Source organism: Falco naumanni, chromosome 2 (genome assembly GCF_017639655.2).
Source record: "Falco naumanni isolate bFalNau1 chromosome 2, bFalNau1.pat, whole genome shotgun sequence".
Lineage (NCBI taxonomy): Eukaryota > Metazoa > Chordata > Aves > Falconiformes > Falconidae > Falco > Falco naumanni.
Window position 1 is genome coordinate 85,102,426 of NC_054055.1, and position 16,768 is coordinate 85,119,193.

Genomic DNA, 16,768 nt, shown 5'->3' on the forward strand with positions numbered 1-16,768 from the left:
TTGACTCCATGTATTTCTGAATTAAGAATCCAGTTTATTCTAATTTTTTTTTGGTTTGAACTACAGATATTTTTTTTTTCATCCATCTGTGACAACATAAGAACATCTTATTTTCTCTCTTGTATGTCAAATGTGGGTTCATTCTTGGTAGCAGAAGAGAAGGAACGCTGTATTGATGACTTTTTAGGAACTGAAGAAAAAATAGTAACTCTTTTTATTTACTACTTGGTGTCCTCTTAAATCTTTGAAAATAAAATTGTACTTTGTGTAGGGCTAGAATGCCACAGGCTGGTGAAAATGCTGCAGTCTTCAAATACTTCAAATGCTTTGTATGATTGTATTTATTTAGGATATGTTCATTAAGGGAACTTGGCTTATAGCTCCATCTTTTCTTCCAGATTCTTTCCTATACTGAACATAACGTCAAAGGGAGAGCGTTTTCTTAGGCTACCTTTGCAGTTTTTACAGAGAGTTAAGGCAAGACTGTGCATAGGCTTGGAAGAAAAAGAAATTAAGATTTCTAAGTAGACAGAAGTCATATGTGGATTAGGAAGTCTTGTGCTTGAGCCTGGGAAAATACTGAAGTGTATCTGTACTTACCATATAGTCGTTTTCATTTAGGCATCAGCCTGTATCGGTGTCCTTTTGGCCCATGGTCTGAACCAGTAGGCTAATCTTAGGTTCTTATTTTGTATAAAAGTTTTTCTACATGGAATATTTGCTTAAAGCTATTGAGGTTTTTTTACATTGCGTTGGAAGAGGGTGGCTCCAGGACAGTTTTGAATGTTTTCCCTTTATACCCTTTCTTCTCACAAAATTATTATGTCAAAGCGCAGCTTTTGCTAGCTGAAGAAAACTTGTCAGTTGCTGATCTATGAGTCAACAAGTAGAACCTGTTTGAGTGTGGAGCTATACGTACTTGCAATAAGCAATACATCATTTTGCTTTCTTAGAACTCCTGCCTTAGGACTTAAATCTCAGCTGCTATTCATGGTCCTGTGTTTCAGGCGATAGATTTCAGCCAATATTGCATTTTAATAACATCAGAAAAGGAAGAAAACTCAATAAGCAATTTCTAATTAAAAAGAATTAATAAACTGTTTATGACAGGCTTGCTTCTGTATGTGAAGGATGATATAGAGAAGAATTTAAAATAATGACAGAGAGGTGTTTAACCATAGTTGATGAATCCTCAAGCCACTAATTTGCAGAAGCTGGCAAATCATGTAAATGGAAAGACCACTTTGTATTTGCCCAATTTCTTAGACTTTTTACTCAAGCAACTGCTCTGTTGGCAGAGGCAGAATAGTGGGATACCTAGTCTCTGATACTCCCAGGAGATCCATAAGCGTTTAGATGCTGTGGGTCTTTGTTCAATGTCATTACAGCTGCTTTTGTATCCTGACAAGGGACTTTCATGAAACTGCTTTTTACCATACCTGCAGAAGGAACTAATTAGAGGAACAAGGGCCTTTCTGCAAAATTTGAAGCCAGACTGGCTGTTGTATTCTGTTCTTTGGAATATATATTTACTTTTTCACAGTGTGTTGTACTGCATCTTGAGCTTTTAGTAATTAGGAAGTTGAATTGGCTGGTTTGTAGAAGCACTGCAACGTATGCTCTAGTATAAAACGTTAATTTGGAAATAAAAAATAACTCATATAGCTAAGATGGTAGATATGTTATATATATCTCTTGCAGCACTAAAGACAGTCCAGAAGAGGCAAAAAGGTTTTCTCCCTTTTTTCAGCCCATCTGGCTAAGAAATATGTCTTTCCCCAAAGTCTCTTCATTAATATTTGGGAAACAGTAACTGCGGTTATCCAAAAATTTCTGATAATGAGAACGAAATTTTTACTTTTATTTCAAAGTTACTAGTGGGAATCCACTAGTTCTTCCCATGGAGTTGCTTTATTGAGTTGACTATTTTAAGCTTATTATCTCCCACTGATATTTGGGGTTTTTATTGCTAGAATTTTCTGTACTCAGAAATGACCAAAAAAAAAACCAAAACAAACTGCCCAAAAACATTATTATAATAGCCCTCAAGAAATATGAGTGGAACAAAAAGAAAAAAAGAACTTTAAATCCTATGTATATAGTTGACCATGTTTTAGGAATACAATTAAGTAATATTTTTTTCAGATGCTTCAATAATCTAGATTTTTATTCTTTATTTTTTCTTCCTAATATTGAAGAGGAAAATATAATCTGTACATAATTTTACTAGATTTTAAAAAAATTGCTACATTTTCTTGTTATAATCTAAAAGTGTAGCATTTTTCCCATTCAATAAAATACAGAATTGGTTCATCTAGAAGCAGACATACACTAAAGCAAAACATTGAGCAGGTGACTGAATAGCTTTTCTGCTTCCTTCACCCTACTACTTTAGAAATAGTATTAATTCCCTTGATTAATCTGCTGGAGTGTACTGAGGTTCTGGAATAGATGGTTCATTATGAAAATTGCCTCATAAGAATAAATGAAAAAAAGATTTAGAGTTTTTTTCACCTCTAATGCTCCATTTAGGCAGTAAACATCTAATCATGTTGAGGACTAGAATATAGTTGATCATACAAATAAAATAAGGTGGGGGCTGAAAATGTGTTCTTGGGAAAAGCTGGTATACTGTAGTTCATAGGAAAAATATGAATGTATAGGAATATTTGTTATACTCGGAGATCCTGGAAATTGTAATAGTATTGAAAGTAAGTATTAAAATGAGACTTTACTGACAAAAGTATCAAAAGAAAATCAGGTTGATACAAATTTATCCTCATAGTTTACTATTAAAAGGTTTTGGTGCTAAAAAGGTACAGTGATAATAAAATATAGCCATGAACAAGATGTGTTATCTGGAGTGATTTTTGTTATTTGATAAAAAGAGCAAAGTTTTAGAAATATTTCCCCAGAGTGGTTGTGACAAAAACCTGGGCTCCTTATTCAATATAGTTAAATTAATAGCACATTTTATTAGATGGACTGTATTAATTTACTTCTAATTTTTTATTAATCTGACCTCTTAAAAAGTGTCACATTACCATTTTTATTGCTTTCTTAACATACCCAGAAAAAGTAACAAGACTTCCACTGGAGTATCGCATTCTCTCTCCATGTTACCACAGCTGGAGTCATCTGGCAAGTTTCAATTAAAATTGCCCTATTCTCATAAGGGATCTCACAGTATCACTGTATACTCTTCTACCACGAGTTTTTCATAATTAGTAAGTTGCAGACTTGCTGATTTTTCAGAATATGTTACAAGACCTTCCTTATAAATCTCTGCTTGAGGGAAGTAGGTAAGTGCAGAGAAGCAGCACATTGTATACGGGGTTTACTGATAGCTTGCTAGTCTTGAATCAGCAAATATGTGCTTACAATGTGCACGAGAGATTGTTGTACATATGAAAGCTATGCTTATGCAGCAGTCATTGGTGTGACTATCGCTCATCTGGAGATATCTGTGTGCTGGTACCAACTCAGCTGTGACTTCCTGATGCACAATGTGGGCTAACATTGTGAGTGGGAGTTTTTCTTACTTGCAGTAGTTTTTGGAGGATGGATGATGGTGAACATTGAAAACACACTGTTAATTCTGTGTAACTCCTGATTTCCCTTTTTGCCTACAAACTACAGAGATTTTTTTCCTAGACCTTTATCCACCAATATGCCTGCCGTGTATGCAATTATGGAACAGATTCAGGTCCCCTATAGTATACTTAATTCTAAATAAAACTGATGGTCTAAATCAAAACTGGGTATGTATTGCTCTTCATTCCGCTTCAGATAAACAAATAAAGCATGCCATTTCAGGTGCAACTTTGCTTTATTTTGCCATTTTGTTTGTTAGGATAGTGTAAAAATAGTGTAGTCTTTGATATCCTAAGTATGCATGTGCTACAATCATTTGAGACTTGTTTGTTCAAGTCCTTAGAAATGGATGAAAAACTTTCAATAATTGCTGACTAGAGAAAGCTCTTTTTCCATATTGCTAATGTATTTGAATATGAAGTATCTCCTAGAGGCTGTTGAGTTCCTAGTGAACTTAAAAATTAGTACAGCTGTTTCACAACATAGTCTTGGGATATAAAAGTATCTCGTACCTGGTTTCTTGCTGTGTCACATGACCCTGCAGATCTAACAGGCATTGAGTTTATGTATGTAGAATTCTTCTAAGTAATGTACAGATCAATATTAAAATAAATAAAAATGTGCTTTGTCTATTCTTTAAGTAGTTTACATGTAAATTCATGTGAAGAAGGAAGGTTCATTCTAGAGTGATGGTGTGAGGTTACCTGTAGTCATGTGCAACTCATCCAAGTTGCTTAGGGAGGGTGACGGTGACAATCAGCAACAGAACAATAGATTTTTGTATTTATTTATTTTTTGCTTGAGAATTGGGCAAACTTTTTCCTGTAAGGTGAGAGGATTTAGAATGGTAGTAGCTTTCTAGGAATTAGGCAAAGGAGTGTGCGAAATATTGTTGTATTGAATGACTCTCAGTAATATAACGGATCCAAATAAAATGTCTTGAATGAACAGAGCACCTTTTAATGGGATGACATGTTAATGCAGTGGTTTACTGCTTAAATCTATTCCCAAGTGTGTGTATTTTTCAGTATGACTTGATATTTAGTTTAGGAGAGAAATTAACTGCAGTTATAAAAGTTTATTTAGTATATAATAGACAATTTTATTACAATAACATTATATTATAAGTTACTAAGCATTAAGTTTTAACATACTTAATTAGTTTGATTTAGGAGGTACAGAATCTTATCTGTTTAAACCTCTATCCAGATCTTTCCTGCCTGTGTTTGTGGGAAGCTACTTAGATCATTAAGTCTCTTTATTATTTGATTACCCTTCTGCAAAGTTCAAGTATTTCATGGCAGAGTTTCTACCTCTCTCTTTTCAGTGACTTGCCGAATTGCTGAGGACTAAAGCTTTGACATGTTTTGCAGTTGGCATTTAAACTCAGTTCTGTAAATCAAATATTTAAGATGCAGTAATACTTGCTACCTTTTGTAAAGCACTTTGGCGTCTGCAATAAAAATAACTGTACATTTATGAGTTGGATGGTGATGATATCTTCATAAATGGTTGCAAAACTGTATCTAGGAGTATTTGGAAAATTATTTCACATAGTAAACCAAGATTTTAAAAGATTTTTTTTAAAAGATAATAAAGACATATGCTTTTCCAATTAGTGAACTTTACTTGCTTTTTTTGTTATGCTTCATTTTAATAAAATGAACATCTCTTTCTGCTGAACTGTGGGAAAAATGGTTTGCTTTAATTTTTAGCCTAGGTTTATTACTAAAGCATGTCAATGGTCTTCAAGAATTAGATTTTTCTTATTATTCTTAGTTATGGCCCTAATCCAATTATTAAAAGCTAGATGCAAAATATTTGTATAATAAGAAATACCTTAAACTTTTTTGTTCTTCATCTTGATACCTCTAAAATTTTAACTGTGTATGTGGTTATTTTTTCTTTTGTGCTTTCAATATTAGGCTGCTGATATCTGTGATCCAAACCCAGTTATGATGCTTATTCTGTGCGTCTACCTATATGAAAGTCTCCCTCACTACTTACCCAAGAACACTATAGAATTTACAGGTGCTCTCCATGCCACTGTTGTTAAACAGGTACTGGTACCATTGAACTTAGATTTGTAGCACTACAAGGTTAGAACACTGTATCTCCATATGTGTTCATACTATGTATATGGTATAACAAAGAATAAGTAGGTTTCATGTCATTTCGCTACCAAATACAGAAGATTGGAAGCATGGATCATCTTATTATTTTTCTCTTCAGGCTTGGGATCTTGAATTCTGCTGCTGGTTTTTTTTCCCTGTGATTGTAAGCACAGAAAGAAAATATCTACAAATCAGACAAATCTGAGCTCAAAAATAGGAACAATAAGAGATTAACAGGCATGGGAGTTCAGTGTACACTGCAAAAAAAGTACTCAGAAAAACTGATGTTGGATAATCTGTGGGAAGTCTATACTCTTTAGGAAGGAAAATGATATACCTAGTTATTTCAAGTACTTTCTTATTTTGTGATATCCTTAATTTGTACTTTGGAATTTTGCTGCGTTATATGCTTTTTATACCCTAAATATTGGGGGGGGAAAAAAAAAAAAAAGGCTGATTTTGTTGTTGTTGTTGTGATAGGTGTGTCTGAAAAACCCAAGCAGCAAAACTTTGATGTACAACACTATCCTTGTAGGAAGAGATGCTGATGATTTCTCATTACCTAAAGGAAACACTATCACCATTGCCCCTAAGTAAGTAATGATTTTTTTTTTTAGCATTATGGAAATATGAACCTACTAATTTAATAGTGATGGAACACTAGAAATATGTTCAACTACAAACAGGGCAAAATTAGTCAGTATAAAGATCAAGCTTTTTCTCCTTAACCTAGAACAAATCCAGAGTAATTGATCAGTGGGACACTTGCATTTTAGCTCAATAGTGCTTTAAGAGCAGAGTGCAAGCCTTCAGATCATTACAGGAGTCATTCAATAAATATTTTTGTCCTAATGGATTGAAAGCTTTAATTTTCAGTTTGGATCTGCTGTTCTTACTTTTTTTTTTTTTGCCAAACTGAAGTTGAAATATCTCCTCTGAACTTGATTTGTATTCTTTACATCAATGCATCATGGAAGCATAAGCAAGTAAAAACACTTTCTTCTAACATTTCATTGTTTGTTTCTTATTCTTAATTGAAGCATGACTGGGAATTCAAGAGGCCATGACACAGGTTTGATAGTAGTGTTGGACTGCTTCTTTTTGCTCCCATCCTCTTTCTCTACCAAAATGAAAACTGTTGCAACTGCAGTGTAGTTATTTCTCTGTCTTACATTTCTGAAAGCCATCTATGGATTCTGGAGAGATCTAATTTTGGGAAAATGTTAGGTTGTTAACATTTTTGGTAGTAGAAATAATCTTGGTGATTTCCGTCATTCTCTTTTTGTTCACTAAATATGTTTTGCTCTTTCTGTGCTATGTGGTTTTATGACTAGATACAGGAATTTCACCATCTATGCTTAAATAGTGAAGACAAGGGACATAGCAGTGGCTCTGGCTGTTAGTTAAGAGTTTTTAAGTTTAGACCACAAGTCTATTTAAGATATTCCTTTGCAGATAAAATGGATTAGAGATAGTAAAAAGGAAAACAAAGGTCAAGTTTTGTATAAAAATAACTGTGAAGAAGAAAAATTTCAAATATATGTTGTCAAATTCAAGAAGACTCAACATAAATACAGTGCTCTTTAAGGATGATCAATATTTCAGTATTAAATGACATGCCTACTGTAAATATATGCAAAAGGGACAACAAGCAATGCTATGTTTTCAGCAAGCTGTGCGGCTGATTTAATTCCATTTTCTTTGCACTTACTTCAAATAAGTATTAACATAAAAATGTAATCTTTGGAAATATCATGTGTTTTCTGAAAGGTCATTACCATGGCTGGTTTTCATTTCACATTTAACCCCCCACCTCCCAAACCAAGATACAAGTAAATTTGTACAACCTTGTCATTGAGCTGCTTGGCATTGTAAACAGCAACAAACAGTTGAAAAAAATACAGAGAAATAAAAGCTTGTGGAAATGCCAGTCATCCACTGGTGACCTCTGCAGAGTTTATCATAATGTAATTTGTAATCTTGGTCACTAAATGAAAAATAGGTTCTTTGTAATTAATAGCTTTCTTAATATTCTGATGGAAGTGTTTGAGAACACCAAGCATTAGTGGGGTGGTTGTGAGTCTTACAGAAGCTTTATATTAAATCATAATATCACAAGTGAGTTTGGAAGTGGTAGTAACATGAATAATAAACCAACACCTCTGTTTAGTGGATTGTGTGTAGGCTTATTGCTATTAGTGCTGACTTAAATTCAGTTGTATAAGGTGAAGAAAAAGGTAGAGGATTTGTAGGAGAGAATGTTCTGCTTCCTTTTGAAAGGATGCCTTCAGAGAAACTCAGAAATGAGGTGGGCTTGTAACGGACTTTGGCCTAAATAAAAACTGAGGGAGAATTTTCAGTATATTCAGTAAGAGATTTGATGTGAATTAGTAAAACTTAATGGAGTTGTTTTTTGACAGGAATGTTAACATCACTGACTATAACCTGTTTAGGAATAAAAGAAGTTCAAAATAGCTGGAAAAAGGAACTTCACATTAAAGTTATTTGTACTGCTTTTAGAGGTAAATAACCCATAACTATGAGATTGGAGGCAGATGAATCAATGTGTTAAAAATCACTGAAAATTAGGAAAGCCTACTTCTTATATTGGAGAACAGGAGTTATACTTTAAAAACAGGAGTTATACTTTAAAAACCTGAGTATCTGTAATCTTTCAGACAACTTAAGGTCAGGTATCTCTGCAGACTTGTTCCCATGAGTTGAAACTGTTCTTTATGAATCCATGAATATTATATATAAATATGGATATGCCTTCACCACTAGTTCATCTTTCACTGCAAGCTAGCTTGATGCTAGCCAGCTTCACCCCACCCCCCACTCCCTGAAACAACAGGTACTTTAGATAAAAGTAATAAACGAGAAGCAGTTAAAAATAACAGCTGTTGCCTTGTGAAGACCTACTGCAGGGCTCCAGTCAAGTTGTAAAGCTTGTTTCGCTGAAGTTTCAGAGTAAAAGGTCAAGGGAAATATTAGCAGTTTAGAAAAAATTCACTCATGAGAGTTTGGGCAATTACAACTGACAAGATGAACCATAACCTTGACAGGGAGGCTAAAGAAACTGAAACTTGTCAGTCTTCTGTCTGGAAAGCTGGAGGACTTTTAAGACATATCATGCATACAGACCTGTCTCTAATTATCCACCAAATAGAAATATTCCTATATTTAGAAGTAACTATAATTGGATTTAAGATGACTGTGAGTCGTTATAATTACTAATGAGGAGTAAGTGTGACTGACTAATCCTGTTGGACCTACTGGGTGAGCACGCTTGGCACAGAGGTTTTTGTAGATGGAGGCCCAGTTCAAAAGAACTGTGTTTGCTTTCCAGGAGAGGTGAACTACAGGAAACTGGTAAGCGAAACAGATCAGGGAAAAAATTGAGCAGAAAGGCAAAGGATAATGAAGAGAAGTTACTGAAGTATATTAGAAAGCGGTGATGCAGCCTTAGCTTAGAGATGCCAACAATTTTACACTAATAATAAGAAGAGACAGGAACATGTAATATATGTATGTCTGTGTTTTCAAAGAATCAGGACAATGTACGCTGTGGTCCATTACTAGCTGGAGAAAGTCATAAATGGCTGTGGTGGGTTAAACTTGGCCAGCTGCCAGACACCCACCCATACACTCTTTCATTCCCTTTCCTCAACAGGACAGGGGAGAAAAAAAATGCTGAAATGGTTTGTGGGTTGACATAGACAGGGAGACTCCTTACCAGTGACCAACACAGACAAACCAAGTTTGACTTAGAAGAACTTGTTTTAATAATTTTCAATTAAAATAGACTTTTTTAGTGAGAAACAAAGATAAAAATTAAAACATCATTTCATCTCTTCCCCACACGCTTCTCCTAGTCTGTTCTAGAGTTCTCTGCCTTCTTCCCCAGCCACTCTGAATCGCACAGAGGGTAAGTGGGGAGCAGGTGGCTGCAGTCACTTCATAACAGTTCCTCTCTGGAACAAGATTATAGAGTTGAATTTTCCCTTACTTTGCATTGACATCGACACAAGCAAAGAGTGAAAAAAATTAAGCAACTTTTTGTTTTCCCTGATGCTAGCTTTGCCACAGAAGACAAGTTCACAATTAAGTCAGATTTCTCTGCTGTTGCAGGAGGCAGAGGGCAAAGATCAGGCAGAATGTTCCATAAATTCCATTTCCCTGTCATTCCTCTTGATGACAAGAGCAGAGCAGACTCCTATAAACTTGATCCTTGAAGTGGCTTTGGGAGTGGATGTCTCCAGCAGTATACTTCTCTGGGACTCTGCAGTCTCAGGATGCATTTTCCAGGATGTTTTGAATGGCAGAGCAACTTAGGAGTCTCAGACTCTGGGGGACTTAGTAGCTCTTCACTGTCAAAAATGGTAATGTCTTGAGGCTCTGCAGCAGGAACATGAAAGCCATAAGAGCCAGGTTTTCAGAACTTCCAGGATTTCATCATTGTTTCTCAGAACTGAAGTCCTAAGGCTTTTGGCATTAGGAAGATCTCTGGGCAATATCATGCTCCTTTATCCTGGGTGTTAAGCCTAGAGGTCTTGCTGCATTAATTCTATTGCCTGTAGTCACCCTTTCTGCAGTTTAGTAAGGTTTTTTCAGTTCTGCTGTATCCTTTTTGAGGTAAAGAGGTGCAAACAATAATTAAGGTTTGAGCATTTTGGGTGGTATCTGGTGACCTAATGGTGTTCTATGTTGTTGTCTGTTGCTTTTCTAATTATTCCTAACACTTCATTTACTTTACTGGATGCTTCCCAGAACTGTGCTGATGTTTTCATGAAACCATCTGTTGCAAATCCCAAGTTCTCAATGATGAGTTATAATGTTTTGGAGGCCGTAATTTTGTGTAAATGCAGAACTGCTTTCCCTGTGTACATCTCTTTACAACTATGTACACTGAATTTCCTTGTCATTTTGCTGTTTCATAAGGTCTTGCGATCTTTGCACTTCAATCTTTGTGCTTACAACCTGGAGCAACTTAAAACATCAGTAAACTTCCTTACTTTCCAGGTATCACAGACCCTTGAGGACTCCAGTAATGGCCTTCCTACTAAGTAAAAACTGTTAGTTCCTACATTATGTTTCTTGTCTTCTTTCCTTGCTTCTTTCCTGTTTGATAGTTTCCTTGTAAGTCTATAACAAAAGGACTATGTTATAATTAGATTAATTAAATCACCCTTGATCATGCTTTTGTACTCCTTTAATGAACTCCCATAGGTTTATAAGGCAGGACTACATTTTACATGTGTTGACTCCTGCCAGCTAGATGTCATTTATGGAGATCTTGTTTATAGTAGATATTGTATATACTGATCCTGTTCTTTTATTCTTTATAATTATTGCTAGTACATTGCATGATATAGATTTGAGGCTTAAAGGTCTGTTAGTCTCCTGATCTTCCCCAAATTTTAAGATATTGGTGTTCTATTTATCACCATCCAGTTCTTAGGTCCCAAGGTAGTTTCAAATAAGAATGCTATGGGTATACCTTTGTGGTGCTTTTTTTCCCCCCTGGTTCATAATAAGAATGAGATAAAGGACCTCCCAGAAACATCCCTTGACAGCAACTGTCATCCAGGGACAAATCCTGCCACTGCTCCCATCAAAATAAACTGTAGAGAATTTCTGCCATAGTTGTGATTGCTCAACTTATATGAAAAGATGTTTGCATTGAGTTGAAATAATAACAGGTACTTGAAAAAGTAGCTGTTATTATGAAAGTCGTGAACCAAATGTAAATTAACATGATTCCGTTCGAGACATGGTATGCTGATTGCTATTACACTACTTCACCACTTACTTGTGTAACTGTATACACATACAATACATAACAGGCATATTTTACATACCTGTGTTGGTTGACTGTCTCTGCTTTAGGAATTCCCAGTTGGCAAGAGACCAATAAATCACACATAATTTTCCTCTGCAATCTATTTTAATTCTCTTTCAGGCTGCACAATTCCTATTAATTGGTTAATGGGGAAGGCTGATTTGGGTTGGGGAGAAGCTTCCTTTTGACTTCAGTCTGAGATAGTCTGCTGTCTCTTCCAAAAAGACAAGTAACAAATCTGCAGTTTAGAAATATAACCTTTTCCTATATTTTAAGAATTCCTTTGAAGTATTATTTAAGTAATTGCAGCTTGAGTAAATTAAGAGATGTCAAGGTTTTCCTATAGCTTATTTTATCTCTGCCGTCTCTTTCATACATGTTGGGGGGTAAATTTTAAAGTTTCTTTAACTACACAAAATGACATTACAATAAAAGTATAAAATAGCCAGCTGACCTTTTGGTATGTATTTTGAGATATTATACTTGCAGCTCCAAAAATATAGCTCTTTCTGTTGAGAGAGACCTCTCTCTACTCTGGTCATATGTGTAGAAAGGAAATTCTACTGTTCTTTTGCTTTTGGAGCAATCCTACACACTGATTTTTTCTTACCTTCATGCCACGTTGAGATACTAATCTCAAAATCAAAGAGTGATTTTGAGAGCTTCAAAATGTGAGCTTCAGCCAGTCAACTTTTCTTATTGTTTTTGCTTAGTTACACAACTAATGCGAATCAAGTCTAAACTTCATTTTTATTTAGTCTAAACTCTTATTCCATGTGGTCTCCCCTTTTCCATTTTCCCATTAGAGAACTGAGCTGTTGCTTCTATAAAGAGAGCTTTGGTTTTTCCACCTAATTACTTATCTTTACTAATTATTCTGGAGGGTTTTTTTACTAATTTCTTTCTTAATCTTCAATGAAGATTTGATTAAGAACATCTGGATCTGCCTCACAACATGCATAACAAGATGTCTGACTGTTTAACTCACAAAAACCTATTCAAACAGGGTAGCATAAAGTAAATCAGTTGTTAACTTAGAGTTATGCTATAGAGAAAGAGAACTTCCTGTGCTAGTGTGCGTGTAAGAAAAATTAAGCTACATACTGCGTTTATAAAAAGCAATAAGGACTCAATATTGTTCTTTTTCTATATATATAGTTCTTTTAATAGAATGTTTTAAGGTGCTTTTAGGCAGAAGATTGAGCTACAACAAACTATTTCAGAAGAAACAAATTACTTTCTTCTCTAGCGACCTTCCCTTACAAAGACTCTAGAATGTGCTCCTGAAGTGACATCTCTGAGTAATTTCTGAATTGCAATTTTGTGCCTGCCTAATTAAGTTATTATTGTTGTTGTTATTCCTAGGAGGCAAACAAGTATAAATGTGGAATTCACCAGTCGTTTTCTGCATCCTGCTGAAGCAGTGTTACTACTGATCTCAAAGATTGTGGGTGGAATAGGTGGTGCCACAATGACATTCTCTCTGAAATCTGAAGTCAAGCATATTGAGCCTGCTGTAAGTTTATGGGTGTATGATTAATACTGTCACAAAAACATTTTTAATCTGTACATTGTATCAAACAAGTGAATAAAAGTGTGAGTTACCATCAGCATTAGCTTTTGACCTATGAATTTTCAGGTTTCCAATATTAGCCTATGTACTTGCAGAGAAAAGCCTGAAGGAATATCTAAGACCTCAAAGGATATAAATCACGCTTAGATCCTGAGTAAATTAAAGAAGTTGTAGTGATTGCTTTGAAAATAAATCTGGAGCCCCTTCAGCATATGAGTGCTTTTGGAAATTCCATTGCGGAGGCAGTGATATGCTTCGTCCTAGTTATTTCAGTTGTCAGATGTAGACGGGCAATAAACTTTTGTTAATGTTGCTAGGTTATTTTCCTTTTTGTCTTTAGAAATTCTGTAGATTTAAAATATATCCCAGAAAGAGAGCAGAGATAGGCATGTGTTCCAGCATTTGTTATCAAACATTCATTGAGCAGATCTGGATACATCCTCTTCTGAACTTAAATGGTGTTTATGTGATTGTCGCTGTGTCTCTGTGTCTCTCTTTTAACATGACACTCTTTATTCCATAGCAATAGACAAAGAAGGTTAGGGCAAGAGAAAAAAAAAAAAAAAAAGAGGACATGTAAAGATAAGAAGGAAAAAAGATGATAGCTTGATTCTTGGCCCTGTGCTGTCGTTTGGAAGACCATTTAGAATGTGGTGCATGTTTAAAAAGAAATAGGCTTTAACTGTTCTTTGCTGGCAACAAAACCTATCATTTAAAGTGTGTTAATTTTGTAGTCACCAATGGTCAAACATATGGTTCTACTCTTCTTTGTAATATTTTCCTATTTGTTTATGTATTATACATGAATGTAGTTTTGCAACTTTTTCGTATTGATACAAATTTTTGTTCTGTTTTAGGATATATTAAAATGCAGATCTCCATGCTATGAGCTGAAGAAAGTTATCCTAAGTGTTACTAATCCCTTCAGAACTGATGGCATATTCAGGTAGACAATGCTGTAAAGACAAATCATTAATAATCATTCTGTTTTATCAACTCTTTTCCATAACTTTCTTCTTCTCCTTGAACATCTAAAACCTTGAGATTAACTTATAGGAATTTACTTTACCAAAATTGTTACAAGCACTATGAAGTGGAAGCTTATCATAATGAATAAAGAAGATAAGTAAACCTTAATTGAAATCCGTCTCAATGTAAGCAATAAAGCTAGAGCTTTAATCAAATGGAGTTCATGAACCTTGCTTGTATTTTTGTGTTTGGCTGAGGTCCAGCACAATTCTAAAGAGAAACAAACCATGTTAATAGTTGGTTATTTTTTCCTGAATCTGCTTTATCCCGCTGTTTAAATTATTAAGCATGCAAAATTAAAAAACACATGCTTTTGCCTTGGGGCTTGCATCACTATCAGTTAATCTAATTTTTCATTTGTATTCATCATGGATGTAACAACTGCAGATTTATAAAGGTTGCTTTCATTAATATAAATGAAATATAGTTCTGTGCCACTTTAAAATCTGTTTGTGATCTGACTCCATGTTTTGTCTTCAGTCTATACAGCTAACTATTGGTTCATGTCATTCATTTATTTACAAGAACCATTTTCCATAGCATTTTTAACTTGTTTTACTGACTTGTTTAATATATGTGTTGCACAGGCTGCAAATTAAATTTCTCTTTCCCCACAGAATGAGTTTGGTCTAGAAACTGGTAATAGAATTGTTTTCACTGCTCCAGCAATGTGCTGTGGTGTGAGCCTTGTATGTGGGAATTATATGAGTTTACTTAGCTTTTGATGTTTTTGAAAGTCCTTGAGGTGGTCAGTGAGGCTGCCTGTAATCAGGTCTATCATGTGGGTAACTCTCTTGGAAAGAATAGATTAAAGGTGATTAGGTAATTTAGTTTCATGTATATAATTAGAAAGCTACTTGACAAATACTTGTAATTATCAATTTGAGCAACATTTGAATTGGTAATCTAAAATAAAAGATTATTTGTATCACATTTCCAGTCTTTTGAACCATCTAGTGTTCCATTGGGGGTGCATTGCTTAACTGCAAATAGCACTAGGAAACACACTTGTGATACCAAGGAAGTAGCTCCTCTATAGAAAACTGGGCCGAAAATCTTAAAATTAGGTGTATAATGTGGTAATATTTAAGAAAAGGACAAATTAAAATTATGAACACGTCTTTGTACTCATATCAAATATGTAGCAAATGTCAGATACAGAATTTACAGCTTTTGGAAGTACTCTAATTGAATCCTTGCCTAGCATTTGGCTATTTCTTAATGTTACCCATTCTACCAACTACATAACCTATTCTGGTTTTCACAGTTCCTAGCCTTTAATAGTCATGTATAATTATATATTTTAAAGATTACTGAATGTTTGTACTTCATTAAGAAAAAATACTCAAATACTTTTAAAATTATCCATTACATTTCTTTGTGAAATACTGCAGCTGTTTCCCTCCTGAGAACAGGAAAGTATTTCTATAAGATACTATAATAAGTAATGATCATTATTATTTTGTTAAATAGCAGATTCAACACTTGAGCAGAGAATCAACTAATTCTTATGTAAATTGTCATGACTATTGAAAATTTTAAATTCAGATTCACAGCTAGTGCTAAGCTAGTTGACATTGGCTTCTGTTATTTTTACTATGTACCCTGTAATCTTCCTTCTGTTTTTACTGACATCTGAGAGTGCAGAGACAATGCAGAACTGTAGTTTAAAATGAATGAATTATGTGTGCTGGTGCCATGTAACAGAAATGGAATATCCAGTACCTAGAATGGAAATAACATGTCCACAATAAAAGGAGGGAAGATCAGAATCTTCTAGGAAGGACTAAAGTGAAGCAGTTGCTTCTGGTTTGTCAGGGAAATCATATTTTACTCATCTTAAAAGATTCATTATTTACAAAAACAAAATAAAATTAACTGACCTTTCTATCTTAAAATGTAAATGAATCTATTATTCAATAATTTAATTTAGTACAGATTATAGTATAAGTTGTATTTAATAAAATTATTTCCAATTAAAATATGTATATAATTTGTCTTAATATTGAAATGTGCATAATTCTTTTTTTCAGTTTCTCATTTTCTAAAATTTTTTGAAAAATAATTGGTCTGCATCTCATGACATGGCTGTGGACTGGGCTTACGGTTACAAATCATTGTGGTTTACAATGTTTCCTAATAACCCTTCAATAAGTGTCTCAGAATTTTGCACACTTACATGAGCTTTAAAATTTGCAAGGTCTAAATTGTGCAAAACATTTTAAGTTATTAAATAAAGAAGAATTGATAAATTGAATAAGCATTTTTTAAAATCTGTTAAGAATTATAGTATATTTAAATATCTCCAGTTGAAAATAATAAGCTTCTTTACCAAGCCTTCTTTTAAAAGTTAGAATAAACCGAATTTTGTCTTAAAATGCAGTGATTATGTGTATTTACCGTACTCCAGGGTCATTTTGCTGGAATCCACAAGTTACTCAATGAAGCCAGAGCAAGTATATCAAGCCAGGCAAGTAAAGCAAGAGCAAACATTCAGGTAAGTTCTAAATGGCAATTGCTTATTATAATAGAATTATACAATTCTGTTAGCATTAGGTCTTTGTGTATAGTTGTGTATACCCGTTGTAAAGAGCTATAGGTAAGGACATGGAAATA

General features: G+C 34.4%; 1 protein-coding gene across 1 annotated transcript in view; it reads left to right on the forward strand.

Annotated features, from left to right (window-relative positions):
* Window positions 1-16,768, forward strand: part of CFAP47 (cilia and flagella associated protein 47) — a 343,220-nt gene that overhangs the window by 109,293 nt on the left and 217,159 nt on the right. The window contains exons 36-40 of the mRNA XM_040584179.1: window positions 5,520-5,654; window positions 6,189-6,301; window positions 12,916-13,066; window positions 13,981-14,069; window positions 16,563-16,649. Coding sequence (XP_040440113.1) covers window positions 5,520-5,654; window positions 6,189-6,301; window positions 12,916-13,066; window positions 13,981-14,069; window positions 16,563-16,649 — 575 coding nt within the window. The remainder of the gene's footprint in view (window positions 1-5,519; window positions 5,655-6,188; window positions 6,302-12,915; window positions 13,067-13,980; window positions 14,070-16,562; window positions 16,650-16,768) is intronic.